Raw genomic sequence first — 15,844 nt, 5'->3', positions numbered from 1 at the left:
AGCACAGCCCTACACTCAGGGCTCGCGCACATAAAATCGACTCAGGTCGATTGCGCTTCCAACATAGTAAAAGTGCCCACTTCCCAGTGCCCACGAACACTATGTCACACAGATCACAGGTTTTCTGTTGTCCCGGCCACGGCCGATGGTGCTATAAATGTAGCGTTGATGCCCACTGCCCAGTGCCCATCCCTACACACAAGCACAGCCCTACACTCAGGGCTCGCGCACATAAAATCGACTCAGGTCGATTGCGCTTCCAACATAGTAAAAGTGCCCACTTCCCAGTGCCCACGAACACTATGTCTCACAGATCACAGGTTTTCTGTAAAAACGACACCTGTGCGCGCTCGCTCTGCTCAGGCAGGCAGCGCGTCCAAAGCAGTGAATGTGCCCGTTCCCGCCCACATTTACTCGCAGACAGCATGAGTCCCACGAGACTTTTTCAGCCCTCCCTCACTCAGTTAAGCACTGTAGTAGGGTCGAGGACGAGCGTTCTGCCCGCTGTAATAAGCGCGCTCCCCGCCTCGAATGTCACAGGCGTAACGCCTATGTTACTGCGCCCCGAAGCACCTCTGTCGCACGACGAACAGAGCGCGCTTCGCATCCAACCCTTAGCCAACCATGCAGAGGCATGGGCAGCGCTTCCAGGGGTTTCGGATTGGGTGCTAGGCATTATAAAGAGAGGCTTCTCGCTACAGTTTTGTCGACGCCCTCCCCGCTTCACAGCGCGCGTCGAAACTACGGTGACTTTAGAAGTAGCACACCTACTTTGCGCCGAAATATCAAAACTGATGAGCAAAGGGGCGATAGAGCATGTATCCCAAGCTCAAAGTGAAGGGGGGCTATACAGCAGATACTTTCTGGTCCCCAAAAAGGACGGTGGTCTCAGACCCATACTGGATCTAAGACGGCTGAACAGAGCATTAGTGAAACGCAGTTTCAGAATGCTCACGACCAGGAAAATCCTCGCGCATATTCGCCGAGGAGACTGGTTTATGTCGATAGATCTGAAGGACGCGTATTTTCAAATACAGATAGCGTCACATCACAGGCGATACTTGAGATTCGCCTTTGAGGGTCAGACATACCAGTATACAGTCCTGCCGTTCGGCTTGTCCCTGGCACCTCGTACATTTACGAAGTGCATGGACGCAGCGCTCGCTCCTCTCAGACTCAGAGGCATGCGAGTGCTGAACTATTTGGACGACTGGCTGATCCTAGCTCAATCACGATCACAGCTCGTGGAGCACAGAACCATTTTACTCGAACACCTCGAGAATCTTGGTATCACAGTCAATTGGACAAAGAGTTCGCTGAACCCCAGTCAAGCGATTTCGTTTCTGGGTACCATTCTGGACTCACAGTCTATGACAGCACGGCTGTCGCCACAGCGCGTGCTACACATTCAGCGCGCAGCGAGATCCTTCCGCTGCGGCGCGACTACCCCGCTCAGGAAGTTTCAAAGGATGCTGGGTCTCATGGCCTCGGCATCGCCAGTTCTTCAGCTGGGCTTGCTCCGCATGCGCCCTCTGCAGTTCTGGTTAAGAGCGCGAGTACCGCGCGGAGCGTGGGTGTCCGGCCGGTTATGTCTCAAGGTCAATCAGAGCTGTGTGACAGCCCTGATACCTTGGATAGGCGGACGACTGGTACCGATCAGGTGTAAGCCTGGGGACTTTCCTCGAGAGTGAGGATGGTGTCGACAGACGCATCCACCTCGGGATGGGGAGCGCTGCTCGAGGGCAGACCGTTCTTCGGCCTGTGGTCAGAACGAGAAAAGCTCCAACATATCAACTGCCTGGAAATGCTGGCAGTGCACAACGCGCTGACGCGTTTTCGTCCCCGAATCAAGGACCAACACGTCGTAGTCCGTTCGGACAACACGGCCGTGGTGTCCTACATAAATCGCCAGGGCGGTCTCAGATCCAGATCCCTGTACAGGCTGGCAAAACGCCTCCTAACATGGGCTCAACACAATTTGCGCTCGCTGAGAGCAGTGCATGTGCCTGGGCTCCAGAATTTGGGCCCAGACAGACTATCCAGGAACAACATTCCCCTGGGCGAATGGTCTCTACACCCGCAAACAGTCCGGCTGTTGTGGGAGAGATTCGGCAGAGCGGAGGTGGACCTATTCGCGTCCCGCGAAAACGCTCATTGCCCCGCGTTCTTTTCCAAGAACGACAGCGCGCTGTCCCGGATGTGGCCGCGCTGCCCGCTATACGCTTTTCCCCCCGTCTCCCTCCTGCCTCAGGTGTTAGAGCGGGTCAGGGAAACGAAATGCTCAATACTGCTTGTAGCTCCGTTCTGGAAGAACCAAGCATGGTTTCCAGTCCTGATGCAGTTAGCAGACATCGCTCCATGGCCAGTGCCATTGAGGAGGGATCTCCTCTCGCAGGCCGGGGGCTCGATTTGGCACCCCCACCCGGAGTTGTGGTCCCTTCATGTGTGGGCGCTCAACGGGTATCCGTTGATCTCGCAGAGGGAGTGCTGAATACCATCACTCAGGCTAGAGCACCGTCGACTAGGCGGCTTTATGCCTCGAAGTGGTCGGTTTTCTCCGGCTGGTGTACAGCTCGGGGCCTATCACCCCTCGATTGTGAGGTGACGGAGGTTCTCTCCTTCCTACAGGAGCTGTTGGATAAGGGCAGATCCCCTTCCACGCTCAAAGTTTATGTGGCGGCTATTGCAGTGTTCTCTGGAACAACGCTAGGTCAGTCACTAGGAAGGAACGATTTAGTCATCCGCTTCCTCAGGGGAGCTAGGAGGCTGAATCCTCCCAGACCTCCTTCAGTCCCTATGTGGGACCTTTCTACGGTTTTGGCGGCCATGAAAGGTGCCCCTGTCGAGCCTATCCAATCTATTAGCCTCAAACATTTGTCTTTTAAAACAGTGTTTTTGATGGCTCTCGCTTCGGTGAAGCTCATAGGCGACCTGCACGCGCTCTCCGTGAGCCCAGCGTGCTTAGAGTTTGGGCCTAATGACTCTAAAGTCATACTCAAACCTAGGCATGGTTATGTGCCAAAATCCCTCAACACGCCGTTTCGGGCTCAGGTTATCTCCCTGTCTGCCCTGCCGGGATCAAGTTAGTTCAGGTTCCCCACCTTGTCTATGTGATGTCATATAACGACCTCAAACAGGTGCATCTAATTTAGGATAATAAATGGAGTGGAGGTGGACATTTTAAAGGCAGACTAACAGGTCTTTGAGGGTCAGAATTCTAGCTGTTAGACAGGTGTTCAAATACTTATTTGCAGCTGTATCATACAAATAAATAGTTAAAAAATCATACATTGTGATTTCTGGATTTTTTTTTTTAGATTATGTCTCTCACAGTGGACATGCACCTACGATGACAATTTCAGACCCCTCCATGATTTCCAAGTGGGAGAACTTGTAAAATAGCTGGGTGTTCAAATACTTATTTTCCTCACTGTATGATATCTATGGTTCTTGTCACCAGGGTTCTCAAGTCTCACGCATTGGCCGTGAGACACACGCAATTCAACCAGTTCACATGCCACACTGTGTATTTCTCACGCTGAAAAGGCAATGCCAACCAAGTTGTCCTGCAAGCTTTATATATAAGGTTGTATACGAGGCGCAGGCACACAAAGTGAAGTTTCCTGCCGCCAGCGAGTATCTCGGCCAGATTGCGTTCGTTACTAGGCAACATAGATGCACGAACACACGGAAGTTGACAGAACATTCTCGGCCACCGTACGTTCGTTACTAGATAACAAACAACATCGCGCGAACACACGTCAGAGATGGAGAAGGTAAGTTGGAAGAAAGCTCGTCTAACATTTTTAGGCTAGAACATTTAATATATAGCCCATCGTATACATTATTATTGATGCAGTCAAAAACTCTACAACTACTTTGCAACCAGGCCAGAAGCTTTGGCTCAGTTTGGCTAGCTTACGTTATCTGAAACTAAGGGAAATGTTAGTGGGTATGGGAAGGAATGAAGATGTATTTCTTCATTTTATTTTAAATTATATATTATACTGTATTAATAGTCTTTCTAGTTACATTAAGGAGCCACAGTGCTTCAAGTGGGAGCCCCCTACCCCTGTTATCAAGGCATCAAAATGTGCAACAAACACTTACAACACAAAACACATTTCATAAGCTGGAGTGTGTACACCTTAATACTCTAATATGTCATTTGTTCACAATGTCCCACCACACAATAAATCATTATACCATTTCGACTAGACACACACATTTAAAATGCAAAAAGATTTGTTTTTCCAAACTGTTTGGAGCAATTTGTTATATTTATGTAATTTTTGTATATTTGTCATTTTGAAATATAACATTAAAGAGTATATTTGATGTGATGAATTGCTCTGTCATTTATCAGATTTACCAATTGTTATAATTTCAATTTGTGCTGATTAATTATGAATAATGGGTAAAATTGGGGGGCGGGGGCGGGGCTCCATTAGGGCTCCTCCCCTAACCACATGTGATCTCACTCCAAGCTTTTGATAAAACTTGAGAACCTTGTGTCACATTGTGAACACATAAGTTCCTTAAGGCCCTTTCACACCAGAAACGATAACTAAAGATTACTATATTAATGTCCACAACAGCAAACAATATTATTCTAAGCGCACGCTTAAGTCCTCTGCTGTTTGAAATGCTCGAGCTCAATCTTAAAGCAGGATGGATTCTGATTGGCTGTCAATGTTTTTATCGTTCATCAGTTGGAAAAAATCATTCTGAACTTGATTCCAACAATGATATATTTTCTTTTTGTTATAGTTTATATTTAGAACAATTTACAGGACTATATTGTTATAGTTTTCACATTTTATAGTGAAGAGGTCTTTAAAGGGATAGTTTACTCCAAAAATGAAATTTCTGTCATCATTTACACACCCTCATGTTGTTCCAAATGTGTATAACTTTCTTTCATCTGCAGAACACAAAATATATTATGGGTTGCACTTTATTTTACTGTATGTATGTGCACTTTAACTAAAGTAACTAGGTAATACAAGGTAACTACATGGGTTAGGGTTAGTCTATAGGTAGGTTCAGGGTTAGTACCTATTACCCACATATTGTAATTACTATACTAAGTAAATAGTATGTACATGGAGACCCAGAATTGGGTCCAAGTAGTAATATTGCAAGTAAATAATTTAATATCTACTGTTTTTACTGCTTTGTCACTGTGTTAAAAGTTGTGTTTTAACTTTCATTTTCTCATGAAGATCCTCCTCTTTTGAGGAACTATAAAATGGGTGCTGAAACAGGTAAGTTATTACATTCTCCTCCTGATCAAAGATGGATCTGCAAATCTCAGTTTTTCTTTTATTCATGCTGTTCACTGCAGGTACAGAGACAAATTATGTTTGTTTTTAATATTATTGAATACAAATACAGATCATTGGTGTCTCTCTCTCTCTCTCTCTACTAAAGGACACTCTCTCAGCTGTTTTGTGTGTGAGGTGGGCGCTTGTGAACTGCTGAAGACATGCCCCAGTTTAAATGCCAACTGCCTCAGTATGACTATGACAGCTGCTGGTAAGTCCAGTATGGATTTAGGCATGTGACAGTATAACATTTTCATGTTGCGATAATTGCTGAAGCTTTTATCACAGTACGGTATTATCATGATATTGAATAAGTTGCAAAAAAGTGTTGTCATAGTCATAATATAGGAGGTTTAATTATTGTATTTCTTATAACAAAAAGAACTGAACATTTAAATACAATAAAGCAATACACAAAAATGTATAAAGTAAACAAATGTTTCAAACAGATTATATAATTTGCTGTACTTTATTGGTGCTGCAAAATGTAAATATATGTTGAACTTGTCAGTCGTCACAGAGCGGCTACTACTTTTCTGGACAGAATTTACAACTGCATGCATAAAATATTCTATATAATATACTGAAATTAATTTAGCTTTCCCTCAAATCATTATTCCATAATATAATATTTAAATTTTAAACATTTTTCAAATCAGAAAAAAAATGATTTAATGGTCATATTATATTACAAAGTTTGTCTTTGCAGGGCCAATCGCTACTTTTCCAGTGACAGTGACAAGTAAACTGTGTTTGCCAGCAAGTGCCTGTTTAACTGGGTCCGTCAACATCGGCAGTTTAATGTTATCTACTTACTGCTGTAACACAGACCTGTGTAATGTTCAAGATGCTTCAGGTATTGTACTTAAAGTCAACAGTTTACAGTCATAAAACATTAACCAAGAAATACTTGTCATGGGACTTTCTATTGGGGACTGTGACGTGCCGGAAGGGAATTTCAGTTTGTTCACACATGTCAACGTTTGGTTCAAATAAAACAAACCCTGGTGCAATTGCTCTATTAGTGCGGTTCATTTGAATAAGTGTGAACTATGAAGGTAATATGATGTCATAAAGAATCGCATGCGCAGGGTAAGAATTGTGAAAGTTTACATAAGATTGCAAGCGTAAATTAAATTTGCATGTGCAAGAGAAGATTTTGTAAAGGTGTTAAATCACCTTTCAAGTGTAAGAAAAAATATTTGCAGCATTTACTGTTATTCGTAAGTGTAATGCATGTATTGTGAAACTGCAGCTTCATGCTAATGCAAAATATTTGAATTTTTTATCACAAAATAAAAAGCTCATTTGATTGGCTACATGAAGGTGGACCCGCCCTCCTCTTCGTGCCAAAAGTGTAAGCGCGGAAAAATGGAAGTCAGAAGAATACAGATCCTATTTATTTTGCGTTAGCATGAAGCTGCAGTTTCACAATACATGCATTACACTTACGAATAACAGTAAAATGCTGCAAACATTTTTTTCTTACACTTGAAAGGCGATTTAACACCTTTACAAAATCTTCTCTTGCGCATGCAAATTTAATTTATGCTTGCAAACTTATGTAAACTTTTACAATTCTTACCCTGCGCATGCGATTCTTTATGACATCATATTACCTTAGTGAACGCTGCCATCTGAACACTCGTGCCAAACAACCAGACCTCTAAGACCGCTGACATGAACCACACCAAACCAACTCTGGTGAGGCTCGACTGAAATATGAATGCAACACGGGCCAAAGACATCTAAACATAGAAGCCAGTTATTCCAGTTTTACAAAAGATTATGAGGACACAACTTTTCATTTGAACAGTGAGCACGTACAGTAAGTTGTGCACTGTTAGACTTTTCTGTAATTTCTACAGTTATTTACTTTAAATCACCCAGTATTATACTGATATTTCTCTTTACAGTAAATAACTGTGATTTTTATCATGGGAATGGGAATTTGTGACGTCAAACACCACACACAGAGACTTACTGTATTTTTTAAATTTGCAGTATACTACTGTATTTGACATAACGTTTTCTCTGGCTGGCACCATTCCATCGTGCTTTTTATTTCCGAATTTTTGCCTACAATGCTATAACAGCCAGAGGCTGTCTATATTGGACACATTGAAGCGACCAGACCATTAATGCAAAATGCAAACCTGTTTGTCCCTTGTCAGAAATAGCGCGAGCGCTTGGACTCGGAGTAATGTACGTCAGAAATATAACGGCGCATCACTATACACTGTATGGGATTTGTTGTGTCGCGCCGGAGCACCCAATGTAATATCACTGGGTTCTGACTGTCTTTTGTTGGACCGCGCCATTCGTGTCTGGCCCGGGGTAGAGAAGGAATTCACTTCACTGAGACAGAGACCAGCAAGCAAGGTAAAAAACATTCTGTGTGTGTTAACAGGATTGTGCCCAGTTTAACCTATGTTATACTCGTCAACATCGCGGTTACAAACTTTACCACGGTAAACTGCGCTAACGTTTCATTTTACAGACTTTGTTAGATTATTGAATTGAATTGCTAGATTATTGAATTGTTAAAATACGCCAAGGAGCAACGCTTAGATAACATTACATTAAATTAACTAATGTGAAATTCTGTTTTGGTTGTAGCTAATGTTGGGCTACTGTTGAGAAAATAACATTGTATGTTAGCTAACAAGTTCTCTTACGAGAGGTTCTCTTGTATTGCGTAAGTTGCTTACGCTACGCCTATAGGTAAAGTCATCTTTTTTTGAGATATTGAAGCCAAAAATTATCCTTAGTTTTGTATTTATTGTCAACGCCTTGCAGCAGCTAGCAGACCTAGAGCGGGCTTATTAGCGCGCTCATTGGCTGCTCTGCGGCAACTGCAGCAGCCTACCACTGAGCCCTGCGTGACGTCGCGCCATCACGCGTCATAGCCCGCCAGAATGGGTGTGGCTTAGCGTATATAAGGACGGTCTCGGGGGCTGCTTACCTGATTTTCATCTCTTCAGTGAAGCTCTCCGCATCGCTGGATCTTCTGAGAGAAGCCGACGCCGTCTGACTCAAGCAAAAAAGCACGCCCAAGACAGCGCCTGAAGAAGCCGGACGATTCTCGCCACCTTCAGCCAACCGTGCCTGCTACGCTATCCGGCGTCATATCCTTTTACTGCCTGTGTGTGCTCGCCGCCGCGATACACGCTTTCGCTAAAAGAGCGCGAGGCATTTTACGTACAAATGCCTCGTATTTCCTGTGGCTCTTGCCGAGCCCCGCTCAGCGACGGAGACTGCCATGTTATCTGCGCTCTCTGCCTGGCCCGTGACCACGCAGCCCTCGCCCTTTCAGCGGGCGGCTGCGTCCACTGCGAAGAACTGACCATGTCGACCCTGCGGGCTCGACTTGAGATGTTCGACGCTGAAGCTGCACCTCCGCCCACCTCCGCTGGACCAAGCTGCAAGAAGGCTACCGGAGCCTGATATGGCCTGCAAACGCTCGCCAGAACCTTCCCCGCGAGCCTCGCCTTCCCCTTCTCCGTGCTCCCTCCCGGATGCACAGTTGCTGGCTGCTGCCCTCACTGTCGACGCCTCGGGAGATGAAGTGGACGAGGACGCCATTAACGACAGCTGCTCCCTCTTGGCTTCAGGAAGCGAGGACTGGTCTGGTTCCAACCCAGACCCCGCCCCTTCGCTCCAGGAGTCCGCTGGATCTCGGGCCAGCGTGGAGGCTGAACTTATTCGCCTCCTCACGAAGGCAGTCGGCCAACTCGGCCTCGAGTGGTCCCCGGCCTCAAGAGCCCGTGCCCAACAGGCTCGATGGGTGTTTTCTGCCTGGCCGCCGCCAAGCACCCGCTTCCAGGTCGGCACCCTTCCTGCCAGAGCTCCACAACGAGCTCACTAAATCGTGGAACGCTCCATTCTCCGCGAGACTTCACTCCTCTATCTCCTCGACGCTCTCCCAAGTGGACGGCACTAGTGAGAAGGGATACAAGTCCATTCCCCCCGTGGAAGAGGCAGTAGCAGCGCACCTCAGTCCGCCCTTCCCTCCGGTGGATGACGCGCTAAGGCTGCCCTCCCGTCTAAAGCCTGCCGGGCTACTTCAGCTTTTGTTGGCCGCGCCTTCACCGCCGCGGGACAAGCTGCCTCCGCCCTGCACTCAATGGCTGTTTCAGATCCTTCAGGCTTATCTCCTCTGTGAATGGGACGAGAAAGGAGCGGATCAGTCCATCGTGACGGATTTAAGAAGTGCGATGGACCTCTCTCTTCGCACTACTAAATCCGCGGCCCAGGCCATTGGACGATGCATGGCCTCGCTCACCGTTACAGTGAGGCATCTCTGGCTGACACTCACGGACATGAGGGAAGCTGAGCGAGCCGTGTTTTTGAACGCCCCGCTCTCTCCGTCCGGCCTCTTTGGCCCAGCTGTGAGTGGGATTGTGGACCGTTTCTCTGAGGTACAGAAGACCACTCAGGCCATGAAGCTCTTCCTACCTCGACGCTCGAGCTCCGCCGCGGGCCGCTCTCAGAAGCAGCCGCCTGCCCGCAGTTCTACCCAGCAGTCCTCTCAGCCTCCCCCTCTGCAACGACGCCAAGGCGCTCGCCAGAGATCGCGCTCGTCAAGCCGCCGCAGGCCGAAGACCCCGGCCTAGGATTGCGCTGACACATGAGCCAGCAAAGTTCTCCTAGCATCAAGGAGGAAAAGGTGGTTGAGTCCCGCTGCGGCCGGACTGCCATCAAAACATCTCGCTCTGTCAGTTCCCTTAGAAAAGGCGACTGCAGATGTGTATTTTGCAGCCAACGAGCGCGTCGCGAAACCCGCTCACCTGCACACAAACGCCGTTTTTACAGCGACCCAGAGAAATCTCATAAAGAGTACAATTTCTGGTTATCCGGCTCATGCCGATGGTGTTTTAAGTGTAGAAAATGTGCCCGCTTCCCAGTGTTCACCCCTACACATAAGCACGGTTCCCCCGGTGTCATTCACTCATGCAGAGCCCACTCTCATGAAGCTGGCATATGCCGCTCGAGTGTTAAATGTAGGAAATGTGCCCACAAAACAGTGCCCACACCTACTCACACTGCCTGCTCTGTTACACCTTTATCCCAGGGAACAAAAAATATAAAGCCGACACACACCATCTATGTCGTAAGACCTGTGGCTGCCCGCGAGCACTCACGCTTACTAATAAACACACCAAGCCCAGCGCTACACACGTGCCCCGGGTTTTTTCCCATGAAGTGTTCCCCATCCAAGCTGACCGGGACGTTACATGTAAACTGGCCAGCCGCCGCTTTCAGCGCGCCGCTGTATACAAGCACCGAGAGCACACTCACCGCGCCAATACCTCAGACTCAGGTTCACGAGCCCACACTGTGCGGCGATCGGGACCGAGAGACCATTCTTCCCCTAGTTATGCACGCAGAAGCGCGGGAAGCTATTCCGGGAGTGTTAGAATGGGTGCTAAATACAGTGAAGCAGGGCTATTCGCTGCAATTCGCTCGCCGCCCTCCGTGCTTTTGAGCCCGGACCGAGACGAAAGTGAATCAAGAAGTAGCACACCTACTTTGCGCAGAAATAGCAAAGCTGCTAGGCAAAGGGGCTATAGAACTAATACCACCTTCTCAGAGCGAGTCAGGCTTCTACAGCCGCTATTTCCTCATTCCAAAGAAGGATGGGGCTTTCAGACCCATCTTAGATCTGAGACATCTGAACAAAGCCTTCATGAGGCGACCGTTCAAAATGATTATGACCAGACAAATCCTCGCGCAAATTCGCCCGAGGGACTGGTTTATCTCTCTCGATCTGAAAGACGCATATTTTCAGATCCAGATAATACCCCGTCACAGGCCATTCTTGAGATTCACCTTCGACGGTCAGGTATATCAATACACCGTCCTCCCGTTTGGCCTGTCCCTAGCACCCCGTACATTTACGAAGTGCATGGATGCGGCTCTCGCTCCCCTCAGAAGTCAGGGCATGCGAATATTGAACTACTTGGAAGATTGGCTGATTCTAGCGCAGTCAGAGATAGAATTAATATCTCACAGAACGCTGCTTCTCAGCCACCTGGAAAGTTTGGGTCTCACGGTCAACTGGACCAAGAGCTCATTACTGCCCAGCCAGACGATCTCTTTTCTGGGAATAGATCTGGACTCTGTGTCTATGACGGCCCGCCTGTCGATGCAGCGCACGCGCCGCGTTGGACACCTGGCCGCTTCATTCCGGACAGGCAGCCTTGTTCCCCTGAAAACTTTTCAGAGAATGCTAGGCTGCATGGCCTCAGCCGCAGCGGTGCTTCAGCTGGGTTTGCTACGTATGCGCCCACTATAGCGCTGGCTGAGTGCACAAGTACCACACGAGCTTGGGCTTTCGGCGGTCTGCGTATCAGAGTGACTCAGAGCTGCGTCTCAGCTCTGGAGCCCTGGATGGCGGTCGAGTGGTACCAGTCGGGGGTGACGATGGGAGCTATCTCGTACCGGAAGGTTATCTCGACAGACGCCTCCAACCTAGGTTGGGGCGCCCTTTTCGAGGGCAGACCGGTCTTTGGCCAGTGGTCAGACCAGGAAAAGTGCCTTCACATAAACTGTCTGGAGATGATAGCGGTCGAGAAAGTGCTGAGGCACTTCCTCCCACGCCTACGGGGCCAGCACGTGCTGATCCGCACAGACAATATGTAAGTGGTAGCCTACGTGAACCACCAGGGCGGTGTCAGATCCAGAAATCTCAATGCTCTGGCGGAACACCTCCTCGTTTGGGCTCAGCACTCCCTGCTCTCGCTGAGAGCCGCGCATGTGCCTGGACGCCTAAACGACGGTCCAGACAGACTGTCCAGGGACAATGTTCCCCCGGGAGAATGGTCCCTGCATCCTCAGACAGTTCAGCTGCTGTGGCGCCGTTTCGGCAAAGCGAAAGTCGACCTGTTTGCGTCGAAAGACAACGCTCGTTACCCACGGTTCTTTTCAAAGAACGAGGATGCGCTGGCCCAAGCGTGGCTCAGTTGCCCGCTGTATGCTTTTCCCCCGATCTCGCTGTTACCACAGGTAATCAGGAGAATCAGGGAGGCGGGCCATTCGGTGCTCCTCGTGGCCCCGCGATGGGAGAACCAAGCCTGGTTCCCAGAGCTGATGCAGCTGACGGATCTAGCCCCATGGCCAATTCCGGTGAGAAGGGATCTCCTCTCTCAAGCCGGCGGCTCGATTTGGCATCCGAATACAGAGCGCTGGTCTCTGCATGCATGGATAATCAACGTATACCCGTTGTCCTGCCAGAAGGGGTGGTGAACACGATCACGCAGTCTAGAGCTCCCTCCACGAGAAGGCTCTACGTGTTGAAATGGTCTGTGTTTACTAGCTGGTGCGCGGGGAAAGACCTGGACCCACAAACCTGTGGGGTCTCTGAGGTGCTTGTTTTCCTTCAAGAGCTGCTGTAAAAGAGCAGGTCCCCTTCCACGCTCAAAGTTTACGTTGCGGCCATTGCGGCGTTCGCAGAGTTGACGCGCGGCCAGGCAATAGGAAGGAACGACTTCGTCATCCGCTTCCTTAGAGGAGCCAGGAGGATGAATCCCCCGCGACCTCCGTCGGTTCCTATTTGGGATCTTTCTGTGGTCCTGGAGGCCATGAAAGCACATCCCTTCGAACCATTACAGACCGTGGATCTGAAATACCTTTCGCTCAAAACCGCTTTTCTGATAGCCCTGTCATCAGTCAAGCGCGTGGGTGACTTACACGCGTTATCTGTTAACGCCACGTGTCTCGAGTTTGGGCCTAATGACTCTAAAGTCATCCTCAAGCCGAGATATGGTTATGTCCCCAAAGTGCTCGGCACTCCTTTCAGAGCGCAGGTTATTATGTTATCGGCCCTGCCGGGCTCCGGTAGCGAAGCTGATGTTAACCTCCTCTGCCCTGTTAGAGCGCTAAGGGTTTACATCACGCGCTCCGCCGCCTTCAGGCGCTCGAAGCAGCTCTTCGTTTCGTTCGGTGGACGCACCAAAGGCCTCGCCACCTCGAAACAGAGTCTTTCCAGGTATTAAAATTTAATCTGGCATAATTTAATTAATTTAATTTAAAATTTAAATCAAATTCTAATTTAATTTGTAAATGCTATTGACAAAAAGCAGTTTACAAATATATATTCTTGAGTTTTAGTAAAAATAATAATAAAAATGTAAAAAAAATAATAATAATATGGAATTTTCTCCTCTCTCTATCTCTCTCTCTCTCTCTCTCTCTCCTCTGAAGGACTGAGTACATTTGTGTTTGTGGACACGCATACAGACCAGGGAACATTCTGATGTTGTTCTGAACAGGAACCAATCTTTGGAGAAGTTCATTTATTCACAAAAGTGGACAAAAACATTGTGCTGGCTTTTTAAAGATTATTTTGATGATGACTTTTACTCCTATGCTGTAGAAAAGATGGAGGAGTAGACAGTCAGATATTGATAATAATAAGAATGTTTCTTGAGCATCAAAGAGACTTCTTTCAAAAACATTAAGACACTTAAATTCTTCTTTTGGCCACCAGTGTACATGAATCCAACACATTTTTGGAAATAAGTGAAATTATTTTGAAGGTGGGGTTGTGTGTCATGTATTGTGAAAAGAACTGTGTTTTGCCCTGTGTTGGACATTTCCTTTTTGACTGCTTAATATATTTATATTCTGCAGTTTTATTAATGTAATAGTTGATATTTCATTATAATATTTTTTTTAACAATGTGTGCAGTGCTAACCTTTCTGACATATTTACTTTGTTAAAATCATTAACACAATGAATGAGTTAAAGTTAACACAAAACCCTAAACTCACCCATTAATGTGTAAAAAATTAACACATCATTCCCAGCATTGGCAAACTGTTTATTTTGTGAAGTATATGAAATGTTTTAAATAAAAAAAATGGTATTTTGTAATAATTTTGTCTAATTGGTTTGAATGTCAGTAGTACTTATGTGGGATAAAAAATAAAATTAATTCTATATCAAAATTATGAAATTTTATTTATATTTAGTACAAATAAAAATAATTACAGTAGTATACTGATTAGCTTGATTTTTACAGTAATGCACTGTATTACACAATTACAGTACCATGTACTGTAAAACTGAAATACGGTTATGGTACTGTAATATAAATTACAGTATTGCCAGTAAGTTACTGTAAAAAAAACTTGAAAAGTCTAACAGTGTATGTACAATTAGACCAGAACAAGGTAAAGAAAGCTTTTTTTTTTCTTCTTCTTCTTCCTGTAGATCCCTCTAATGCCCCGAATGGAAACAAATGTTACTATTGTGATGAACAGAGGAACTGCTCAAAAGTATTGAACTGTTCAGGGATTCAAGACCGCTGCGGTACAGCAACAGGTGAGAAGATGAAGTGATTTTTTAAAATCTTTTTTAATCTTATGCATTTGATAAGGTTTTCATATACCAATAACCCGCTTAGACACGTCAGCTTTCATTCATGAATCCACTTCCGTTTTCTTTCTTTTTTCCATCAGGGACTGTGGCAAATCAGACAGGGGTTGTAAAAGGCTGTGTCTCTAAATCATTTTGTGACGCCACAACACCAGTTAGTAGTCTTGGCGTTGGGAACGTCACATGTTGTGAGGGGAAACTGTGTAACGGGGAAAAAAGTAACGGGGCTCAGAGTGTCACCCAGAGCTTCCTGTTCCTCTGCTGTTCTCTGCTCTCCTACTTCATGATGCACTGAATACAGCAGATCTTCACATTCAACAATCAGACACTCTTTACTGAATATATAGTGTTTTTATCTATACAAGATTTGATCTGGTGTGAGGAACTTAAAACAATACACAAAATCTGATTAGTTGAAGGAAATATATATGGATTTTATGAAATATTTAACAAAATGTAACAATCACTGAAATAAAATGTAATGATCACCTTTGCATTTGTTTCTGGGTTTATTTTTAAAACATAAAATTAGTGAAAAGGAGGCAGGGCTAATTTGCATATTCACCACAGCTATCAGCTTCACCTCGATTCTAATAGCGGTCACAGACTAGAGCAAATGAGATGGCAGGCGATAGTGACTGACGCTTTCTAAACACGCTTTGTGCAGCTTTGAAACCTTTGTGAAACGTTTTGATCCAGTGATTCGGGGCTCAAATCAAACTGCCAAAGTCACATGATTTCAGTAAACGAGACTTTGTTACATCATAACCGTTTTGAAATGTTGATGGCTAATGGCTAGGGGACGATAATCTCTGTGAACTAGTGGTGTAAGGATTCACACGTTTTCTTGATGCATCGATTACAAATCCTGCAAGAGGGGCTCAAGCAAGCACCCTTCTGAAACCTATAATTAACAAATAGGACACCCTACGGTCTTGTGGACTTAATGGACACACGTATGCGGCTGTCAGTCCACAAGAGCGCAAGTGCATATGAAGTGTGCCATTTGGGACAGGGCCTCTCACAATAGACCCTTTCACATTTACGGGTTTCTCAGAAGCAGAAGTCGTCATAGTTGGGTAAAGTTCTATAGCGGTGAATGAGAGACTACATTAAATATATTTTTTTATAATAA

The 15,844-nt window shown here is 46.3% G+C and overlaps 2 protein-coding genes across 3 annotated transcripts in view; one reads left to right on the top strand and one right to left on the bottom strand.

Annotated features, from left to right (window-relative positions):
* LOC311096802 (uncharacterized protein) overlaps positions 1-15,844 on the bottom strand; it is a 60,544-nt gene that overhangs the window by 40,099 nt on the left and 4,601 nt on the right. The gene's annotated exons all lie outside the window — the stretch shown is intronic.
* On the top strand, positions 5,439-15,196 carry LOC311097302 (prostate stem cell antigen-like). Its single transcript, XM_084136893.1, has 4 exons — positions 5,439-5,538; positions 6,037-6,183; positions 14,545-14,655; positions 14,793-15,196. Exons 1-4 carry the CDS (start codon positions 5,520-5,522, stop codon positions 15,002-15,004), a joined length of 489 nt encoding a protein of 162 aa, XP_083993019.1. The 5' UTR covers positions 5,439-5,519; the 3' UTR covers positions 15,005-15,196.

This window comes from Abramis brama (assembly GCF_963993115.1).
Source record: "Abramis brama genome assembly, chromosome: 15".
Classification (NCBI taxonomy): Eukaryota; Metazoa; Chordata; class Actinopteri; order Cypriniformes; family Leuciscidae; genus Abramis; species Abramis brama.
Note: the sequence above shows the minus strand (reverse complement) of the source record. Positions and strands in the feature narration are given on the sequence as shown.

Coding starts and splice junctions, on each gene's coding strand:
- LOC311097302 (XM_084136893.1), top strand. Junction 6,184..14,544: donor TAATGTTCAAGATGCTTCAG/GTATTGTACTTA, acceptor TTCTTCCTGTAG/ATCCCTCTAATGCCCCGAAT. Junction 14,656..14,792: donor CCGCTGCGGTACAGCAACAG/GTGAGAAGATGA, acceptor TTTTTCCATCAG/GGACTGTGGCAAATCAGACA.